This window comes from Aethina tumida, chromosome 2 (assembly GCF_024364675.1).
Source record: "Aethina tumida isolate Nest 87 chromosome 2, icAetTumi1.1, whole genome shotgun sequence".
NCBI classification, from domain to species: Eukaryota; Metazoa; Arthropoda; class Insecta; order Coleoptera; family Nitidulidae; genus Aethina; species Aethina tumida.
The window spans coordinates 22,668,714-22,690,405 of NC_065436.1; the positions used below are offsets into that span (position 1 = coordinate 22,668,714).

The window sequence follows — 21,692 nt, forward strand, 5'->3', positions numbered from 1 at the left end:
AAGAATGAGGAATTAAAATCCTTTATAATGAAGTATCATTTGACCTCCATTTCTGTATCACTATTATCTTTTTAAGCCTCAAGGTATATTTTAGATGTGCCACCCTGTATTTTTTATAATGGTACATAAATTAATAAACATTTAAATTTTTAAGAAGTCACTTTTTTATATCAAATATCTATTGTTATTCAAATTAATATGATATCCAAAAATATACAGAAGCTGCGTTTTTCGAAAAATCTCCGTATATCTGACCTTGATTTGGGTATGGAAAATTATAATAAATAGAATGTTGAAAATTATTTAAGGTTGAAAACAATGTTTCCAGATACCTCATTCATGGTACTAAGTATGGTGTAAGTACGAATGTACACTGGGTTGTCTAATACTCATGAGTAAAATAGTACCAAAGAAGTTTTTGAAATTTTTATTAATACTTCATTTAGATTAGATAAATTTCTCCAATAATTATACATATTTAAATTTATTCCCAATTAATAAGCTACAATTAATTAAGCAATAGCTTTTTATACCATTTCCTGTTTATTAAAATAAAATGAGGGACCACTGGAATAGCATATCAACTCATGACTAATGTTTATGAAATGCTTTGATTATTCTGATGTTTGTATATCCGAGATACAGTTCTGTTTCTGTGGGGAACAGATTTGTTTTAACTTTCATATAGTTTAGTTCAATTTTATCTAATCTAATCATTAGTGTTTTGTGTGAGTTTGTTAGTAGTACCATGCGATGTTTTAACATAATCATTTTGACTACCTAAATGGACCCCTAACATACTATGTAAAATGAATACTCCTCTACCAGCACCACGTACAGTAAGTAATGAAGTGAAGAAACCAGTACCAACTCCAAGAAGGACTAAAATAACTGCAAATACAAGCAAAAACTTTGATGACAGTTCATTCTCCAGAAAGGCAAGACAAAAATTAGAAGACCTTGGTGAAGGGACCAGACAAAGCTTAAGGAAACTGTCTAGAAGATTCAGTTCAGCCAGTTCAAAGGAAATTATAAATGAATCTAAAGATGAAGAGTTAGAACCTGAATCATTGGAAATATTCAACTCCATAACATTTAACTCACCACTGTCAAAGAACACTGAAAACATATACAACAATATTGAACCTGAAGAAGACAACTTGTCAAATGATTCAACCAGTCTGCCTCCTCCAACACATCCTCCTCCACCATTACCAGATGAAAGTGCTTATGATGCACCCTCATCAATTGCTTCCAATAGTACTAGTGCATCAACAAGTTCAAATTCCACAAACCACTTCAAACATGACTATGAAACTGTTTATCCAAAACCCAATTCTAATGAATTTGTGGTGGCAGATGACAGTGGAGTTGAACAAAGCCTGTCCAGGTCTGGATCATGGAAGTTTTATGATTCTGTTGCAAAGAGTTCTGAAGATGGTGGAGAAATAAAATCACCAACACCTGTGCCAGAAGAAAGCAATGTTGATGAAAGTTGTGTATTGTTAAGGCCATCTGTAGTCTTAAATGCAAGGAAACCCAGTGACAGTGATGATAGTGTTGATCAATCAGTTTCTAGTGTCAGTGGAGTACATACAAATTCAGTGTATGAAAACTATGTGCCACCTAATTTAAGGAAACCATCTAAAAGTATTATCTTCCAATTTGATCCTTTGACTTCTAAGGCAGATGAATCGCAAGGTATGTGAATTGTTTTGTTATCTTAAAATACTGTTAAAAAGGAATGTTTCATAATTTCCATATAAACAACACTATTATATCACATATCAAGTTTGAAACATTTTTATTATTCATATTATTAAAAAAAGTTTTACATTAAACATATTTAATTCTATTAATTAATAATATTTCAAATATGTCATTATAATTTAATGATAAATATAATTATAATATTAACAGTTGATAAAATCTAGATTGTACCTCAGTTTATCAGATCACTAACTAATATGAAAATATAAAATAATGCAGATGATATTTATTGATTTTCAATATCTTATATTAGATGTTAATTTCGTGATGAAAATGTGTAGTTACAAAATGCGGTAATCAAAATAAGTTATTAAATTATATAAATTAATAATAATAATAGTGAGAGAGTAAATGTAGTTGATTTCTTCATTGGTTCACTAAATAGCGATCCCCAATATTTGTTAAATTGAATTTTATATATATATATATATATATATGATAGATTAGCGACTGTTAATCTGTCTTTTTAGTTTGATTAAAACACTAAATTCACAATAATACGCTTTATTACGACAAACGTAGTTTAACCCTCGACATCTAAAGCTTGACTGTCTGGTTCTTTCTTAAGAACTGCCCCGATTATTAAATGTAAACAAATACTTCAGATTTGCTTATGAAACAAAACTAGTCTAAATAGATGTGAGCACGTCGCATCGGTCCATCGGTGAAGGTGATGACGTAAGCTAACACGGCCTTCCTGACATGTGGGGCGTCCTCGCACCTTCCACAGTTTTGCAAAGATTCACCTGACACCGGTAATCTGTAAACATTATAACAGCAGTACAAGCTCAAAATATATTCGAAGAACTAAGTCTAAACCTTATTTCATTTAACAAAATAGACTGTTATGTGGCACAGTTAACAACCACCAGAAGCTCAGAGGCGGCTCAACCATCAACAGGTCTGTTACACCCATGACTCTCAAGTGCTATCAAAAGATACCATATTCTAGCCAGGAGCTCAGAGGCGGTTCAACCACTACCAGGTCTATTACCCGCTTGTCTCACAGACCCAGAACACAACAATCTAAGCCTGCAGAGCAGGGACCTTAAAAATAGCCTGCCGAGCAGGGACCTTTAAACATAGCCTGCAAAGTAGGGACCTTAAACATAGCCTGCAAAGTAGGGACCTCAAACATAGCCTGCGACGCAGGGACCTTAAAAATAGCCTGCCGAGCAGGGACCTTAATCATAGCCTACTAAGCAGGGACCTTCACATATAGCCTGATACACAGGGACCTTAAACAGCCTACTAAGCAGGGATCTTTACACACATTCACACATCAATCTTATTAAATAAATCTATATCCATCATACCTTATAGAATTTCTGTATCTGGCCAGGTTCGTAACTGTTCATGTGCCGCTATTGTAGTTCTACCTCGGCTGCCAATCCTTCGGAGTGCGTACCTCTCATTAGGTAAACAATGCGTTACCTCAAAGGGTCCGTGATACTTTGGTTTCAATTTTCCTCCATTCGACAGCTGACTATTTTCAACAACAACTTTATCACCAACAGCGTATGGTATTGCCGGCACTCTTTTCTTATTAAAGTTTGTAATTGTTCTACTGGTTACTTCGCACACGCGACTGTGAGCTTGTTGTCTAAGTATTTCAGCGTCCACATCACTTGTCTGTATTGGCACACCATTTAACAGTTCGTTAGTTGCTCTCAGACGTCGATTTTCACCAAACATTAATATCCACGGCGCGAATCCTGTCGATTTGTTCACAGTTACATTAAAATCGTCCTCAATATCAGGTAGCACTTTTGTCCATTTATTTTCGTCTTTTTCATTCAACACAGCACGCATCGCATTAAACAAACTTCTCATAACGCGTTCCACTTGTCCATTACCTCTAGGAACTCCTGTTGCAATTAGGTGTAGCTCAACAGAGTTATCATTGAGAAATTCTCGAAATTTACTCGCTACAAATGCTGTTCCCCGATCAGCTATTATTCGTTTTGGTCGACCCAATTCCATAAATAATGCATCTAATGCCTTTATAGTACATTCGGCATTTTTTTGTCTAATAGGACAAAATCGCACAAATTTAGTAAAAGCGTCTATAACCACTAAAATTTGAGTGCATTTATTAGATTTGACCAAAGGTCCGGCATGGTCAATATGCCACGTATCCATTTTACTTGAAGGTTTCGTTTTCTGTTGACACAATCCACTCCGTTTTCCAGTAAAAGATTTACCCAACACACACGATCTACAATTTGCAACATATTTGCGTACTGTTTTACCCATGCGTGGCCATATTAAGTCCTCACGTAATTTCATTAACATTTTATCAGCACCAATATGAGACGAGTTATCATGATACAGTTTCATTATCTCTAGTCGAGCTGCTACAGGTACAAAACAACGTTCGCGACCATCATTTGAACATTGTAAAAACACTAAATTGTCTTTCACTATATATCCCGTCTCATGATGCGTTTTGTTTATTATTGTCTGACAAAACACATCCTCTGATTGATATTCACAAATTGTCTTTGGTTTGTTAGCAATAATTCGTGCTGCTAAAATTCGTTTTGTCGGAGATGCTGTATTTCGACTTAAATAGTCGACATGTGCCATTTTATGTCCTGGTCTATATTCTATATCAAAATTAAAGTCCTGCAATTTTATCCACCATCTTGCAACGCGGGGGTGTAGTTCCTTTTTGAGTGCTGTAGCCCTTACTGAATTACAGTCTGTATAGATTGTAAACTTTATACCATACAGATATGTGCGAAAATACTGAGTGGCTTCCACTATCGCTAGAGTTTCCAAATCATAAGAATGATATCGCGATTCACAATCAGTTGTACACCTAGAGTAATACGCCACTGGATGAAGCACATTATTTAAGTCTTTTTGCATAAGTATGGCACCCAATCCAAGCGAACTCGCGTCTGTGTGTAGTTCGGTAGTCAGTTCCGGATCAAAAATGTTCAAAATCGGATAAGAAGTCAATCGTTTCACTAAATCCAATCGCACATTTTCACATTCACTTGTCCACTCAAAAGTTTTTCACGAAACGTCTAAAGTATCCAGCCAGTCCTAATAATTGACGAACACCTTTTACATCTTTAGGAGCTGATGTTTGAGCGAGCGCGTCAACTTTTCGCGAACTAGGTTTTACCGTACCGTTTTCGATCACAACACCCAAATATTCCACAGATGTTTGGAAAAAGTTACATTTTTTTATGTTTAAAACAAATCCGGCCTTCGAAAGGGCGTCAATGACCTTTCTTAAGTTCTTAAGACCTTCTTGAATGGTTCGAGAGGGGCACAACACATCATCAACGTAAACAAACGCAATATCGTCTTTAAGTGGTCCAAGGGCTTTATCGATGGCACTTTGATAACACGATGGGGAGTTTATAAAACCAAACGGCATTCGATTGTACTCGTAAAGTCCATCTGGTGTCACAAAAGCAGTTATATGTTTTGAATTCTCTTCTATTTCAACTTGGTGAAATCCCGATTTCATATCAAGAGTACAAAAATATACAGCTTTGGCAAGGGCGTCAATCTGATCTTGTATCCGTGGTAGAGGATAATTATTACGTAATACTTTTTTATTTACGTCACGATAATCTACACATAATCTTGTGTCTCCGTTTTTCTTTTTGACAAGGACTATTGGGCTTGCATAAGGAGATTCACTTTGTCGTATTATTCCACTCTCAATTTGTTCTTTTATTATTTGTTTCACTTGTAATCTTTCGCCATATGACAAATGACGGGGTTTATAGGCCACTGGCTGTAGATCACGTAATGTTATTCTTAACTTGTTTGTTGTTACTGCGGCCGGTGTTTGACTTATTCCATTTTGGATTATTGTTTTTATTTCCTTAATAACCCACTCGTCCAGTCCTGACAAATTTAAGTCATTTTCTTCAAACGCGTATATAGCACAAATTCGTTGCCTATCACTATGATCATATACAATGTCTACACTGTTTGCATTAAATTCAATTTTAATACCTGGTCGTTTTAAAACATCAAGTCCAATTAAAGCGTCAACATCACATCCAGGAATTGATCCATCTGGCACAATTAGAAAATCAATTTCTAATGTCATGGTTGGTGTACACATCACAACACTACTGCGACCCAGAGGCTTCATAACACAATTTCCTACACCAGACAGTATTTGGCAATCCGGTTGAATTTGCAAGTCTAAGGCTTTCGCTATTTTTTCGTGAAGTATTGAGACATCTGCACCTGTGTCTACTAAGTATGCTATTGAACTGATCATGGAATTGTTAGTAACCGTAGCTGATGGAAATGAACGGATAAAACGAGTGTTTTTTGCCAGGAGCACTCGTTTTGATGCCTCATGTCATTGTTTTTTACTATAGCATGTATCTTCTGAATGTCCATTCACTCCACAGATGTTACAAAACTTCTTATTTGCTGAGGTGTTGTTGCCAGACGAAAAATTTCTTTGATGTACTCCAGAAGGACCCGGCTGTACCTTTTCCGACATATTCTGTATTTTTTCCGCATTTTTGCAATCCACTGCTTTATGTCCATAGCGTTGACATCTTCTGCAGTTTCCTTGAAACGAACGCTGATCACGAAAGCTATACGGTCGTTTTCGTGACAATTCACGCTCTCGCACACCAGCGTTCAATTTATTCGCATCACAGGTAGCCAACAGTTTTAATAGTTCAGAATCACATGTAGGAGCTAGCAAGGAGATTCGATTTTTCACTTCTGTGTTTTGAATATCGTATTCAACAAGACTTAACACAACATTCCATGGAAAGTCTGAATAAAATCTTCTAATTGCTGTTAATTTGGCGTTACCGTATTCTACTAGTGAATCAAAACTTGAACTCTTAATTGCTAAACAATTTCTGATACGAGTAGCAGGAGTACCTAACTCAGGAAACGCAATTTCAAAATCTCGTCGAAAAGAAGCCCAATCTCTAATAATAGGTTTCCAATGTTGATAAAAGCGTGCTGCACGTCCTCGTAAAGCATGACCAGCTTTTAAAACAATAAGAGTATCGGATATTTCCAGCTCCTGTTGGATCCTAGTAACATCATCCATCCACTCAACCATAGTAAACGGTGTATCATCTGGGTCAAAACTTGCAAGTCGAAACTGCGCCGCCGCGGCACTTACACCTTCTGATACTGAAGCGGAAACAGGTTGCGTCTGCGCAGTCACCCTCAATGTTGCTTGAGTAGTTTGGGCGTTGGCCATTGTCGACAAAATTTCCATGATTTGTTTTTGGAAACTGTTGTTATTTTCTTGCTGCATTTTAAATAACAACGCCATATTATTGTCCGTCTCCGATACACTTTCGGTAATGTTCACAACGTTCGGACTCACTGCGCGGTCGCGTTTTTCACTATTGTCTGCCATTGTTCGTTCACAAAGAAACACAAAAAAAAATTTATTTTTTTTTTTAGGTCCTTTCTTCCGGAAATAATTCACGAGAAGATATCCCACTTCTGATGATAGATTAGCGACTGTTAATCTGTCTTTTTAGTTTGATTAAAACACTAAATTCACAATAATACGCTTTATTACGACAAACGTAGTTTAACCCTCGACATCTAAAGCTTGACTGTCTGGTTCTTTCTTAAGAACTGCCCCGATTATTAAATGTAAACAAATACTTCAGATTTGCTTATGAAACAAAACTAGTCTAAATAGATGTGAGCACGTCGCATCGGTCCATCGGTGAAGGTGATGACGTAAGCTAACATATATATATATATATATATATATATATATATATATATATATATATATATATATCTCAAATGAGTTAATTAAATTCCTTTGTCTATATATATTTCTTATTCATACTAACACTAATTATACCCTAGAAGGGTTTTACTCGATTGATTATTCATTTATTCTTCAGTTTCCTCATTAGAAAGAAAATTATATTTACTAAATATTAATGCAATAACTTACAGCCATATTTTAAAAATAACTATTTTAAATTTGAGACATTTGAATTTCAATTTGTCGAATTGTATTCTTTTATCAGTATATATATATATATATATGATAGATTAGCGACTGTTAATCTGTCTTTTTAGTTTGATTAAAACACTAAATTCACAATAATACGCTTTATTACAACAAACGTAGTTTAACCCTCGACATCTAAAGCTTGACTGCCTGGTTCTTTCTTAAGAACTGCCCCGATTATTAAATGTAAACAAATACTTCAGATTTGCTTATAAAACAAAACTAGTCTAAATAGATGTGAGCACGTCGCATCGGTCCATCGGTGAAGGTGATGACGTAAGCTAACACGGCCTTCCTGACATGTGGGGCGTCCTCGACCCTTCCACAGTTTTGCAAAGATTCACCTGACACCGGTAATCTGTAAACATTATAACAGCAGTACAAGCTCAAAATATATTCGAAGAACTAAGTCTAAACCTTATTTCATTTAACAAAATAGACTGTTATGTGGCACAGTTAACAACCACTAGAAGCTCAGAGGCGGCTCAACCATCAACAGGTCTGTTACACCCATGACTCTCAAGTGCTATCAAAAGATACCATATTCTAGCCAGGAGCTCAGAGGCGGTTCAACCACTACCAGGTCTATTACCCGCTTGTCTCACAGACCCAGAACACAACAATCTAAGCCTGCAGAGCAGGGACCTTAAACATAGCCTGCCGAGCAGGGACCTTTAAACATAGCCTGCAAAGTAGGGACCTTAAACATAGCCTGCAAAGTAGGGACCTCAAACATAGCCTGCGACGCAGGGACCTTAAAAATAGCCTGCCGAGCAGGGACCTTAATCATAGCCTACTAAGCAGGGACCTTTACACATAGCCTGATACACAGGGACCTTAAACAGCCTACTAAGCAGGGACCTTTACACACATTCACACATCAATCTTATTAAATAAATCTATATCCATCATACCTTATAGAATTTCTGTATCTGGCCAGGTTCGTAACTGTTCATGTGCCGCTATTGTAGTTCTACCTCGGCTGCCAATCCTTCGGAGAGCATACCTCTCATTAGGTAAACAATGCGTTACCTCAAAGGGTCCGTGATACTTTGGTTTCAACTTTCCTCTATTCGACAGCTAATAACGACATCTAATCCTAACGAACTTGCTTTTGTATGTAGTTCGGTTGACAATTCCAGATCAAAAATGTTGAAAATCGGATAAGAAGTCAATCGTACATTTTCACATTTACATGTCCATTCAAACGATTTTCCATCACGTAACAGTGCAGATATTGGTGCTGTTAAAGTAGCAAAGTTTTTTCACAAGATGTCTAAAATATCCAGCCAGTCCTTTTTCGATCACACCTAAATATTTCACAGATGTTTGGAAAAAGTTACATTTTTGTATATTTAAGGGCGTCAATGTCCTTTCTTAAGTTCTTAAGACGTTCTTGAATGGGTCGAGCAGGGCACAACACATCATCAACATAAACAAACGCAATATCGTCTTTAAGTGGTCCAAGGGCTTTAACGATGGCGCTCTGATAATCTGATGAAGAGTTTATGAGATCAAACGGCATTCGGTTGTTCTTTTATTTCTTTCGTAACCCACTCGTCCATTCCTGACAAATTCAAGTCATATTCCTCAAATGCAATTTCTAAATCTTACAAGTCAAAACTGCGCTGCAGCCACACTTAAACCTTCTGCGCAGCCATCTTCAATGTTGCTTGAGTAGTTTGGGCGTTGGCCATTGTCGATAAAATTTCCATGTTTTGTTTTTGGAATCTGTTGTTACTTTCTTGCTGCTAGTCTCTCTCCGATGCACTTTCGGTAATGTTCACAACGTTCGGACTCACTGCGCGTTTGTGTTTTTCACTATTGTCTGTTCGTTCACAAAGAAACACAAAAAAAAAAAAAAAAAATATTTTTTTTTAGGTCCTTTCTTCCGGAAATAATTCACGAGAAGATATCCTTTATCCCACTTCTGATGATAGATTAGCGACTGTTAATCTGTCTTTTTAGTTTGATTAAAACACTAAATTCACAATAATACGCTTTATTACAACAAACGTAGTTTAACCCTCGACATCTAAAGCTTGACTGCCTGGTTCTTTCTTAAGAACTGCCCCGATTATTAAATGTAAACAAATACTTCAGATTTGCTTATAAAACAAAACTAGTCTAAATAGATGTGAGCACGTCGCATCGGTCCATCGGTGAAGGTGATGACGTAAGCTAACATATATATATATATATATATATATCTCAAATGAGTTAATTAAATTCCTTTGTCTATATATATATCTGCTTCTTTCTTATTCATACTAACACTAATTATACCCTAGAAGGGTTTTACTCGATTGATTATTCATTTATTCTTCAGTTTCCTCATTAGAAAGAAAATTATATTTACTAAATATTAATGCAATAACTTACAGCCATATTTTAAAAATAACTATTTTAAATTTGAGACATTTGAATTTCAATTTGTCGAATTGTATTCTTTTATCAGTAATGTAAAAACATTATAATGAGCTTTATGCAGTTAACTCAACGTGACTCAGACAATAGCTTGTGTATTTATTGTGCAGGAATTATTCATGATGCAAAATTGTTACGTTTTATTCGTATAGACAACCATTAATTGTAATAATACAATTCGTAATAATTAAATTGTGATACACTAATATCTATGATATGAATCAACTAGGCAAAATGTAAAATTAAAAAAAAATAAATGTTTGATTTTTTCATAATATTAATAAAGCATAAAATAATATTATGTAGTATAAACTTTCTATATTATTTGAAGGACACTGCATTTAATAGAAATAAACTCAGTATGTATTGTATTACATGCATTTCGTAGTTAAGCATCACTAAAGCCTAGAAAATTGTGTCTAATGACATATTCTGTTCCTTGTATGCAGCTGATATAACGAAGATCAATCTCTTTAATGTGCTGTAGAACTAATTTTGTTTACATTTATATAAATATGACGAAGCAATGTTTTATCCTCATTATATGTAAATTTATTCAAAATTTAATTTATAAGAAAATAGTAGAGCACCAATTGTTTGGTTTTAAATACATGGAAAATTTCAAAATATGAGAATTGCCCAAATTTGTAATAATATTTTACTATGACTCATTTGTTGATAATGCTTTCTCTATTAAAATTCAAGTCGTCAATGTCGATAAACAGATTTGGAAATATTCTTCTTACAATAAGTAGAAAATAAATGATAAAAATAAAAATTTTATTGCTGAATTACAATGTACAACAGGTTAAAAGTAAATTTTACACGAAAATAATAACGAATCGTTGACCCCACACTCTGGTTCAATGATTGTGCCGGAAAGGGGATAAAAATTTCAATTAACGTGACGAGTTTCAAAACGTTTTAATGACATTAAAACATTAAATGTCTGCAAAAGAAAAACATCCATAACATTAACAGTCCCTTAAACAGTCTATCTAATATTAATTAACATAAGTGTATTTGTTTAAAAGGATTACTATTTTCAGAATAAAAATAAACAGTTTACAAAGCAATAAACGGTAATAAAGTCAATAGGGAAAATACAAAAACACCGAAATGATATTATAAGTCACAAGTTCTTTAAATTATGTATATATCCTTTCGTGTTTTCGAGTTTCACGAATGCATTTTGCATTTAGAATGCAATTTACACAGTTATTTCAACAATTTAATTGTTTCGACACTTGAGGCTATTGATGTGGGAGTCGGTTAATTCAATAAACAATATGTTCCCACTTTTAATCGAATCAATATAAAAATGATCTGTATTGATTTGTACATAAAATTGCGTAGTTATAAATAATTAAATTAAACTAAATAAAGGAAAATTGTTTAAGTCATAATTTGAAATTAATAACTTGTCTAGAGAAGAAAAAAATTGTCCACGATTTTAAAAGATACTCAAGGTTTTCAACATCGTTCCTGGCATTATCATAAGTTCTAAAAATATCCTTGTATATTTGTTATAAAAAGAAAGGTTTTTAAGATCATAATAAATAAAATTCATTAAAACTCGTTTAGTTTTGGAAATTTTATTTTTAAACTTGAAAAAAGTTTCTACGGGTCAAACCAAAAATGGCTCAAGAAAAAGTTTTTTTAATATAATAATTAAGAGTGTACTTAATGTCATAAAGTAAAGGAACATTTTTAATTTTCGCAGATACATTTGTTAAATACTTTTGTGTTGTCTAATGGTACTAATTGGACCGTTTAATTATTTCACTCAACAACAATATGATTCATAATATACGGAAGTGCGATTACAGTCATTTTGTTATAAAGAAGAAAGACTGAATCATGTGATGAATGTAATTTATACTCAGCTTTGGGAAATAGATTCTGATTATTACTGCGATGTCAACTTGGAATAAAAGCTTTCAAATCGCTAAAGTATGATTCATATTTCATATACACACAACTAAATTAATATTTGATCGAGATATAGTAATTATTAATAAATTATTTTCGGACAGATACAGTAATATATCTTAAGTTTGGAAAACAGACTTTAAAAATATAATTTATAATTAAATATCCTGTAAAGTATTGTTTGTTATATGCCTATAGTCATTTTTATTATTTTCATTTATTGTTGTCCTTTATTTTTAAAAGATTACATTTACACACAGAAATATATGAAATATCCAAGAAAGTGTAATATAATTTTATTAAGATTACAAATTTGAGTTAGATAGAATATGTCCGTCCAATAATGAAAAAAATCCCAATATCTTTTTTTCTAAAGTTTCTCCTGAAAATACAATCACTCAACTTTTTTAATCATATAATGTATTGCTCTTTTCCTGTATCCATATTCTTTGGTTAAATTGTATTTAGATTTGGTTTATATTATCCTAAAATTTATACCTATTTTATTCAATGTAATAAACATTTTTCATACTAATAGAGTAGATTTTGGGAGTTTCTACACTTTTTCTAGTTCCATTTCCTACAATACTGAATATTTTTTTAAAATTATTAAGCTTTTCATATTACTTGTACAATTTAGAAAAATTTTATTAATTATGATTATCACAGTCGCTTTTAGATATTTCTGATTTAATGTTTGAAGAAAGTTAAAATTATTCAAAAAAGATTAAAACATGTTCACATGTTTTAGAAACACCGTGTATAATAATTCAACACTACATTATCTAGTTAAGTAGTTAATTATTTTCGTATAACCAACAAATAAATATTTTTATATATAATATGTATACTTTTATGAAATAAAGTTATTGTAATTTAATCCTCCTTATAACATTATACCTGCTACGTTGTTATTTATTTGTTAAATAATATTGAATTTTTATTACTTTCAGTTCAATATAGTAACATGGACAACATGAAACTACTGGAGCAGTTTTTGCATGATGATATATATGGAACTACTACAGGGGACACATTGGACTCTTGGAGTTTGTCAACTGAATCAATTGAAGAAGAATTCCTTCACGTCCCAACACCTCCTACACGAGTTGACTCTCTTCCGGAAGTTGAACAAACTCCCCCTGACAATGCAAGATCTAGTTCTCAATGGTTCGATAGTGAAACACCAGTTAATAATAACAATAACAATAGCCAGGTTTTAAACAAAAAAGAGCCGTTGATTAAAAAGTTCCTAAATCCAATTCTAAAGAATCTTAAGTCAAACACTGACGATAACGTTGTAAAACAACCTGAAATTTTTGTAAACCGTATGGTACAAAGGAAAGGGCGGTTATTTAAAGTGCAAAATAATCCAGTAGAAGATCTATTTAAGGAGTATAGCTCCAGATGGTGCGTTTTGGAAAATTCAAAACTAATTTGCTACTCGGATCCGACGTGTGGTAGCATCAAAGAATACTTCGATGGAAAAAACATTCTTAGCGTTCAAATTATTCAAGATTCGAAGTACAAATATCGGTAAACAATTAGTGATTTAAAATACTTTTTTTTGACACTTAAGGCATATTTTATTACAGCCACAACAATAACGATCTTCATTGTTTAGAAATAAATGTGAAGGGCAAAACCAGAGGAGGTCATATATATGGCACTCGGCATATAAGTGAAATAAGAGTGTGGTTACAAGCCATTGCAGACAGCTTAAGTTCTAAATTTCCGACTGTGATTACCAGTGATTACACTCGGTTCGGATGGGCCTACATCCGAGAAGGTAAGACGTGTACATATCAATGTCGTTAATTTTAAGGCATATGGTCCTTTTAGGTCTTAGCGGTGTTTGGTCTGGGGCGTGGATTTGTCTCAAAGATCGCACTTTGTATTATGCGTGTGATAAGTACACTTCACCAAAAAATATTGATTTAAGAAAAGCGAGATGCATAGTGCTACAAGCATATCAAGAAGGTGACAAATTTCCTTCTACCAATGACAAAGGACCAATAATGTTAATTAATTGCCCCAATTTAGAATTATACTTTCGCATGTGGACGTCTAGAGAAACTAAGGTAAATAACAACGGATTATTGAAATGAATACACTCTTGCAAATATTGACACGATACATACAATATTTGCATCAAAAGTAGAGTAATAGTTGGGAAATATAAGGTTTTATCAAAACATTTACTTAAAGCTTACATGTATAGACATTATTGAGTAATATGTATAGTAAAATAATTAATATAATTTTTATATAATAATATTAACATAATTCACACAGAACTTATTATTTGATTTTTAGATGTGGTGCCATTTAATTAAACTCGCAGCACATAACAATGGGGCAAATTTAGACGAGCAACAGTTAACTAAACATAACATACCTGTGATAGTAGAAACGTGTATGAACTTCATATATCTACATGGTAAAATATTTTAAACACATGTAAGAACTGATTAATAAACGTGATTATTTTAGGAAGTATGATGGAAGGCATTTATCGGAAACCAGGTATAAATTCGGCAATTACCGAAATATTAACCAGTTTTCGAAGTGATGCGTTTTCGGTTCACTTAAATGCTGAAAAATATTCAGCAAATGATGTTGCTACAGCCTTAAAGCGATTTTTTAGAGACTTGCCTCAACCTTTAATTAGTACCGACAAACGACAATATTTATATCAAGTATCGAGTAAGCTACATTGATTAAACACTTAGGGGTATATATTAATTTAAATATATTTACAGAATCAAATAACAAAGATGAAAAGATTAGAATGTTTAAGGCAATTTTAGAAGAACTTCCGGAAATATCATATAAAGTGACCCGAAAAATTTTAGGACATTTACATTTTATTAGTACTCAGAGGGAACAAAATTTGATGACAATTGTTAACTTGGCTTCTATTTGGGGCCCAACTCTATTACATTCTGATGGAATAAATTCTAAGGTATTTTAGAAATAAATTGAATTTTATTGTGCATTCTTATAATATTCTCCTTCAGACTTCTCAAATCGACACCGACATTGTGAGCCAGCTAATTGAACTTTGCCATGATATATTCCCCGAAGACCAGTCACAGCTAGATAAAGAAAAGGCAATACTACAGGTTTTGAAAAAATATTCTACTTCGCCTCAGTTTGAGAATCAGAAAAATTCTGGGGACCTAAGAGTTTGGATATACCTGTTTAGCATTGAGGATGGCACTTCAGTTAATATTGCGGTAATTATTATTGTTATAATTAACAATTAAGTATCTTACAAACGTCAAATTTTATACAGGTGGGACCTAATAAAACGGCGTTTGATGTCGCATCGGAATTATGCGAAAAAGTTAAAATGAGAAGTGATGAACTAATTATTAAGGAAGTTGTCCTGGATGGTAAATTGCATAGACCAGTGCATCACACTGAAAAGGTAAATTTCCTTCACACGACATTTAAATATAAATTATGTATAAGTATAAACAACTTGATAATTTTGAAACCAAAATATATTATGAGTCATATTTAATATTTTTGACCCTGATCATTGATATCCATTAGCTATATCTATTTATTTTTGTTATCTGGATTAGGATAGTATTGACTACTTTTCAATGTATTTTCCGAGAAATATGTTATTAAACAAATAATAAATAATTTGTATACGTTTTGTCCTTGTTCACATTATTTATATATTTTCAGATATTGGAAGTTGTATTAAGATGGGCCAATTGGGATGAGGCAGACCGTAAAAACAATCACCTAGTGTTAACCCGATTTAGTGACTATGGCAGTTATTTCAAAAACGACACACCGACAGCTCCATCAGGGTTATTGAAATTTGCCGATCCACGAACTAGATTCTTCAGAGAGTTTCAGTTTGATTTTTCTGCAGCTAAGTTAAGATGTTACAAAGACACGGTTAGTTATCTTAATACGGTAGTTATTTTGTAAATTAAACACATGATTTCAGACGGAATTATCCACATGGAAAATAGAAGAAATAATATGGTATCTTGGACATGAATCTAAAAGAAATCCTAGTAGCAAATGGTCAATAACGTTTATCGATAAAGAGTCCCATCCGAATCGAACAAGGAGCAGTCCTTATTTTGGAAACACTTTGATTTGGAACGATGATGCAACTAGAAGTGAATGGATTCGGGCGATGTTAAAAGCCCAGTACGGAACTAATTTGTTACCTCCAGTACGGCATATTAATTTATCATAAATAAGTGATTGTGATCTCAGAAAATATTGAATTGAAGTCTGTTTTATTTAGTTACCATTTGACCGGTATTTTTATATTGACAATATACACTGTGGTTAATTTTAATAATATGTGATTGCAGTTTCAAATTTGATGTATGAGTTTTAGTCATAATCACAACATAAAATTCTAATCGTAAATGCGTTTGTATCCATATCAAATGTTTGCTATTATATGATTTCTAAATATTAAATAAAATGTGATAAAATGCCTTAGAATTATAATTGAAAGAAACGGTTCTATTAATTATAAAGTTTATACTATTATATTATTGTATATTTATTGACTATATTGTATTTTTAAAAATTATTTTAATTTTATATCACAACATTATACATTTATAATAATGTAATTGTGAGTATTAGTAAATCAGAAATATAACAGTTCCAAATATTTGTTCTATTGCAGTTTATAAATATCACAACATAAAAATATAATCCATAATATATCTAATTTTCGTAAATATTTTGTACATTTAAATATTTTAATCTAATTACGTATTTACTGGTCTACAAAACTCAATATTAAACAGCAGTATTCGCATATTAGTTATTGTAAACTGAATGATTATACATTTGTATTTATTTTATTGTACTTGTTTACTGTTTCAATGTTAAACTATTTCACTTATTCACTATTGTCAATTTTCTTGCCAGTAGCAAAGCAGATTTTAGTGTAAATAAATGTAACAATATATTGCATTTTTTATAATTTATAAAATACTGATTGTTATCTTTGAATTCTGGAATTCAATTTTACAGTTTTAAATATAGTGTGCCTATTGATAAATCCGTTACATGTATATTTTACTACTTATATATTGTATTGACATGTATTTATGTATTTGTAATAAATTGAACATTTATTGAAATATATATTTTATACTTACTGTCGTTTTCTTAAACATAAAAGTAACTTCCTAGCAGAATATTAATAAATAATTAGTAATTTTTGTCTTTTTTTATTTTGAAAATACAAAGGTATATGTTATGTATAATTTAAATATATATGTAATTAATATTTGCCTATAAAATTTAACAGTATTCGTTATAACAATATTCCAATCATCATCAACTACATGATAAAGTGTATATCAAAAATAGAAACTTCTACATTCTTTGTTGCTTTAAAATTTTCCAATTTTACGTAAGTACATAGTACATACAGTTAATCTATAAGTACTAAAATATAAGGCCATTTAAGTATACAAATTGAATTTATGTAAGTTTTATGATTGCAAATTACATTGTTAATTGTTATAATAATTATGAAATGAATTAATTAAATGAAGTTATCTTCTATAACTTTAAATATATCACAAATGTGTCTCAACTGTGGTAACTGCAATAATACTGTATGACTCTATGTTTTTAAAATCACTTAACGTGAGATATACTATTTTTAAAACCTTAACATGAATTAAATAAAGTAAATGAGGCGGTCTTTATACATTAAAAGGTAAATAATGTAGAATCATTAAGAACACAACATCACTATAACATACATATGTATCTAATAATATGGAAGGGGAATGTAAGGTATTAACTTAAAACTTAATTACTTTATGCTTGCAATGTTGACATTGGAATTGCTTTAAAATTAATAATAGACTCATCCTGCAACAAAGGTTTTTTATCTTCTTTCTTTTTGTTATACTTCTTCTTTCCTCTGTTGATCACACCATCAGGATCGTCCATCATCCTGATTATTTGAGTTTGATCCGATTGATCAATGGGCGCCACCGATATATCACGTACGGCTCTGAATTTACCGCAGTTGTTCAGGTGTTCGTTCTCCAATCGGAAGAAGTTCCAAACAAATCTACGGAACACTTCCAATGGTGTTACAATTGACGTCATGATATCACTAGATACGTATTTCGATTCAGTCAAGTACAGTGATATCGTCCAGATGAATCTAATGATGAAATCTTCCACGATGGCGAAATAATAGAAGAACTGAAATTAAATAAAAAAAATATACTAACAGTGGTTATACTTAAAGTTTATTTTTACTTACAGTTGACGAATATACTATTTCCTCCCTCAAAAATTTATTTTCGCCAGCAGATTTATCCAGTAACCCCCAATCCATTTTAATATCCCATGTGTATGCATATACGGTACTAATAAATTGAGATAATAGATACAAATAGAAATATGGATTGGGAGAATCTTTATAATCGTCTACAACAATAAAATACATTCATTTGCGTGTTAAGCAAATATTTTATAATATTTTAACCTTTATAAACTGATCGTAATGTCGAAAATAGGACTGCAAAGAAGGTAGTTGAATATTTTCCTGCATTGACAAGATGTGGAAATGCCTCCTTTGAATCGTGATAACGCCTCAAACACTGAGCAAAACGCAACCAAGCTGGTATGCAGTTAATGATTGGTCTTATTATAAAATTACGTTCCATACATTCCGATGTATCTAAAAATGACAAAATGTATCATAAGTCCGGGGAATAATCAAATTACACCCTAATTTTACCTCCAGCCTCTAACCAATTTCCATTAGTGAAATAAAAGCAGGTCAAATATTGAAAATCTAGTAAAGCACCCACCAGACTGTTCATTTGATCCGCCAGCCAGAAATCAGCAAAGCCAACGTGAAAAAAGGGTGCAGACACCATCCGCCCCTATAAATTTTAAAATGTAGATATGTTTATTTGTTGAAGTAGTTTCAAATACCGTTATTCTTAAAAACCAAAATCTAGCATCATGTCTGAACACCTTTAACGGGTTGATGAGGAAGAACACCATAATTATGACAAGCGCCAAGGGATTTATATACGGTGGTATACTTAAACTGGAGCTGTAAAGGAAGCTAAGTAAACTAAGAGCCCAAACAACTCCGAATATCGCCGCCAATTCCATTAAGTCTTGCTCTGATAAGTGGTTTCTTGGATCTAATTCGAATATTAATACGTGATTAACGCCAGACGATCTCCAACCATACACATTGACTCCCATCAGAAATAGGAATTCGACTATTAGGAGAGGTCCTCTGTATAATCTGAAGGCTATTTTTATATTGTCGCTTGAACCTTCATGGAAAATTGCTGCAAAATTTTATTAAGACATTATAAAATTGTAATGATATTTGTTAATTTGTATTCACCGGATAATATTACAGCAATTAGCAGAACGATGAATGATCCCGAAAACAGTCCAACCTTAAATGTGGTCCATGGAGATTGTTGCTCTCCCAATGGGGGAACACGCAGTCTTTTCATGGCCTTTTGTCGGTCGCCAGCTTCTAAGTCATTTGTTACTGTGTTTTCGGTATCACTGATTAATTTGTCTATATCTTTATTCGTGTAAAAATGAGAGGTTTCGACGTGTTCAACGCGCCACTTAGCACCAAGATCTGTTTGTAGAAGCTAAAATATATTAAATATTTTAATATATACAAAATTAAAAAATTAATTCAGTTTAGAAAAAACCCATCTTTACCTTATCATGTTTTTTAAGAATCTTGCGGAACCCCGTGTGGTTTAATGTTTGGTAATTTTGTAGTAAAATGAGACTTAAATAAAACTCGCTAAAGGCTAACTTGAGATCCTGCAACTTTCTGGCCGGTGTAAGTTTTCTGGATTCCCCTCTCTTTTTTCCCATTTTAAGTTGCTCTATCGACATTTTCAGTTCGGTATTCAGGTTGGCGAATTTTCTTGTGGCTTCCGCCAATTTTTCGGCGTAAAATACATTTATCTTTTTCAGTTCTTTATCACAGTAATGAAAAAATTGTTCGTCGAAATTCATAAAATGTCTTTTAACAACTTCAGCTTCCACGCTTTCTGAAGAAGGGGCCTCTTCTACTGTCAAATACAGCATAGCCTTCATTTCCTATAAATAATTATAAGGAAAATTATAAGGGTGGTATATTTGTATTTTTTGTCCGATTTTGGGTTTTTTTTTCAATTGTAAAGCATGAAAATATGTACTTGTAGGCAAGATGTAACTTTTTTGCCCAAAAACTAAATCTACTGGGTATTTATTTAGGTATGAAAATTAAAGAAATCGACTAGTATTTTTTTATACAAAATCTAACTATACCACTGGATTAAACATCCCCTGAAATATTTGTATATACCAAATTTTATAAAAAAAATACGCATATTCATATTTCTGTGTAAACATAAAATCATATTCTTATGATTGTGATAGTCTAGGGAATATATTGTAAAAATAGCACAAATTATCTTATTTTTTCTACAATATTGGAATATTAATTATTATAATAATACTATACAAATTATGTATTGTGAGTATTTTACCCCAGAACAATTGAGAGAGATACAAATGTACGAAAAAGGAGGTGGAAAAAAATTAATCGTCAAAAAATACAAATTTTATGAGAATGTCCCCCTTGTAAATTGACCACTTTGAAATTTTTTCTTTTACACTGAGGAAATATATTTTCTACTTAAATAATTTTTTATTGTTGCATTTTCCAAATTAAATCTTTGGAAAAGTAAAATAGTAATCAGCTTAGTAAATGTAAATGATTGATTTTGGAACGAATAGTATACTAATAAAACAAAAATGAATGAATATACAATATAAAATCCGGTCCTGCTTCTCTTTTTAATCAATGATAAAGAATAAAAGATAATTCTAATACATAAAACACATTACACCATTAATGATTATTAAAATTTAATGTATTATATATAACGTAGTATGTTATCATTAAGGAAAATATATGAAAATCGCAAAAGTATGCAACATGTAAATAATTGTCATTTTATGTGTTTCTGTAGTAAATATCGATTTCTAGGAATTTTATTATCGTAATGTGTTCCTATTAATATCGTATTATGTCTCAAATATCATTGAAGTAGGTAAAAGCTTTTTCAAAATTACAATTTACATCTAAACAATACATTTTTATTAAATCAATACTAATCAATATCTAAGCACCCTAAATTTTAAATTGGGACAATTAAATACATTTATCACAACGAAACAATGGAACATTATGATCATATTCTTCTCTTAAATTAGTTGTAAAATTAAGTACAGATTAAAATGAACAATACAAATAAACCTAACCTCAAAACTAACAAAACGAAATCATCTGATCAGCAATAAATGTAAAACTTACTTCGTAATTTATATATTGTTTCCTCCATTCTGGAGTTATGTGAGCACCCAAATGTTCTGCAAACTTCATATTGTAACATTGAAGGCTAATCACTTAATGCGGAGAGAAAAACATTCTTATTTATCTTTACCTACTTGAACGGAGTACTAAACAAATTACACTGAGCTCGTGTGTTTAATT

At 32.1% G+C, this 21,692-nt stretch overlaps 2 protein-coding genes and 1 long non-coding RNA gene across 3 annotated transcripts; 1 reads left to right on the forward strand and 2 right to left on the reverse strand.

The window, feature by feature from the left end:
- The first annotated feature begins 646 nt into the window (after nt 1-646).
- LOC109594228 (arf-GAP with Rho-GAP domain, ANK repeat and PH domain-containing protein 1) lies at nt 647-17,286 on the forward strand. Its single transcript, XM_020009434.2, has 11 exons — nt 647-1,701; nt 13,081-13,663; nt 13,723-13,916; nt 13,970-14,208; nt 14,444-14,567; nt 14,621-14,833; nt 14,890-15,092; nt 15,148-15,366; nt 15,426-15,560; nt 15,830-16,048; nt 16,101-17,286. Exons 1-11 carry the CDS (start codon nt 810-812, stop codon nt 16,356-16,358), a joined length of 3,279 nt encoding a protein of 1,092 aa, XP_019864993.2. The 5' UTR covers nt 647-809; the 3' UTR covers nt 16,359-17,286.
- On the reverse strand, nt 2,259-8,764 carry LOC126264467 (uncharacterized). The gene is made up of 2 exons (XR_007547171.1): nt 8,496-8,764; nt 2,259-2,872 (listed from the first exon to the last, which is right to left on the reverse strand). It is a non-coding gene; the product is annotated as an uncharacterized LOC126264467 (long non-coding RNA).
- Nucleotides 17,287-17,342: 56 nt separating the features above from the next.
- LOC109594224 (xenotropic and polytropic retrovirus receptor 1-like) lies at nt 17,343-21,675 on the reverse strand. Its single transcript, XM_020009429.2, has 8 exons — nt 21,513-21,675; nt 19,862-20,251; nt 19,527-19,788; nt 19,097-19,467; nt 18,897-19,044; nt 18,642-18,836; nt 18,417-18,583; nt 17,343-18,355 (listed from the first exon to the last, which is right to left on the reverse strand). Exons 1-8 carry the CDS (start codon nt 21,579-21,581, stop codon nt 17,960-17,962), a joined length of 1,998 nt encoding a protein of 665 aa, XP_019864988.1. The 5' UTR covers nt 21,582-21,675; the 3' UTR covers nt 17,343-17,959.
- Nucleotides 21,676-21,692: the final 17 nt, after the last annotated feature.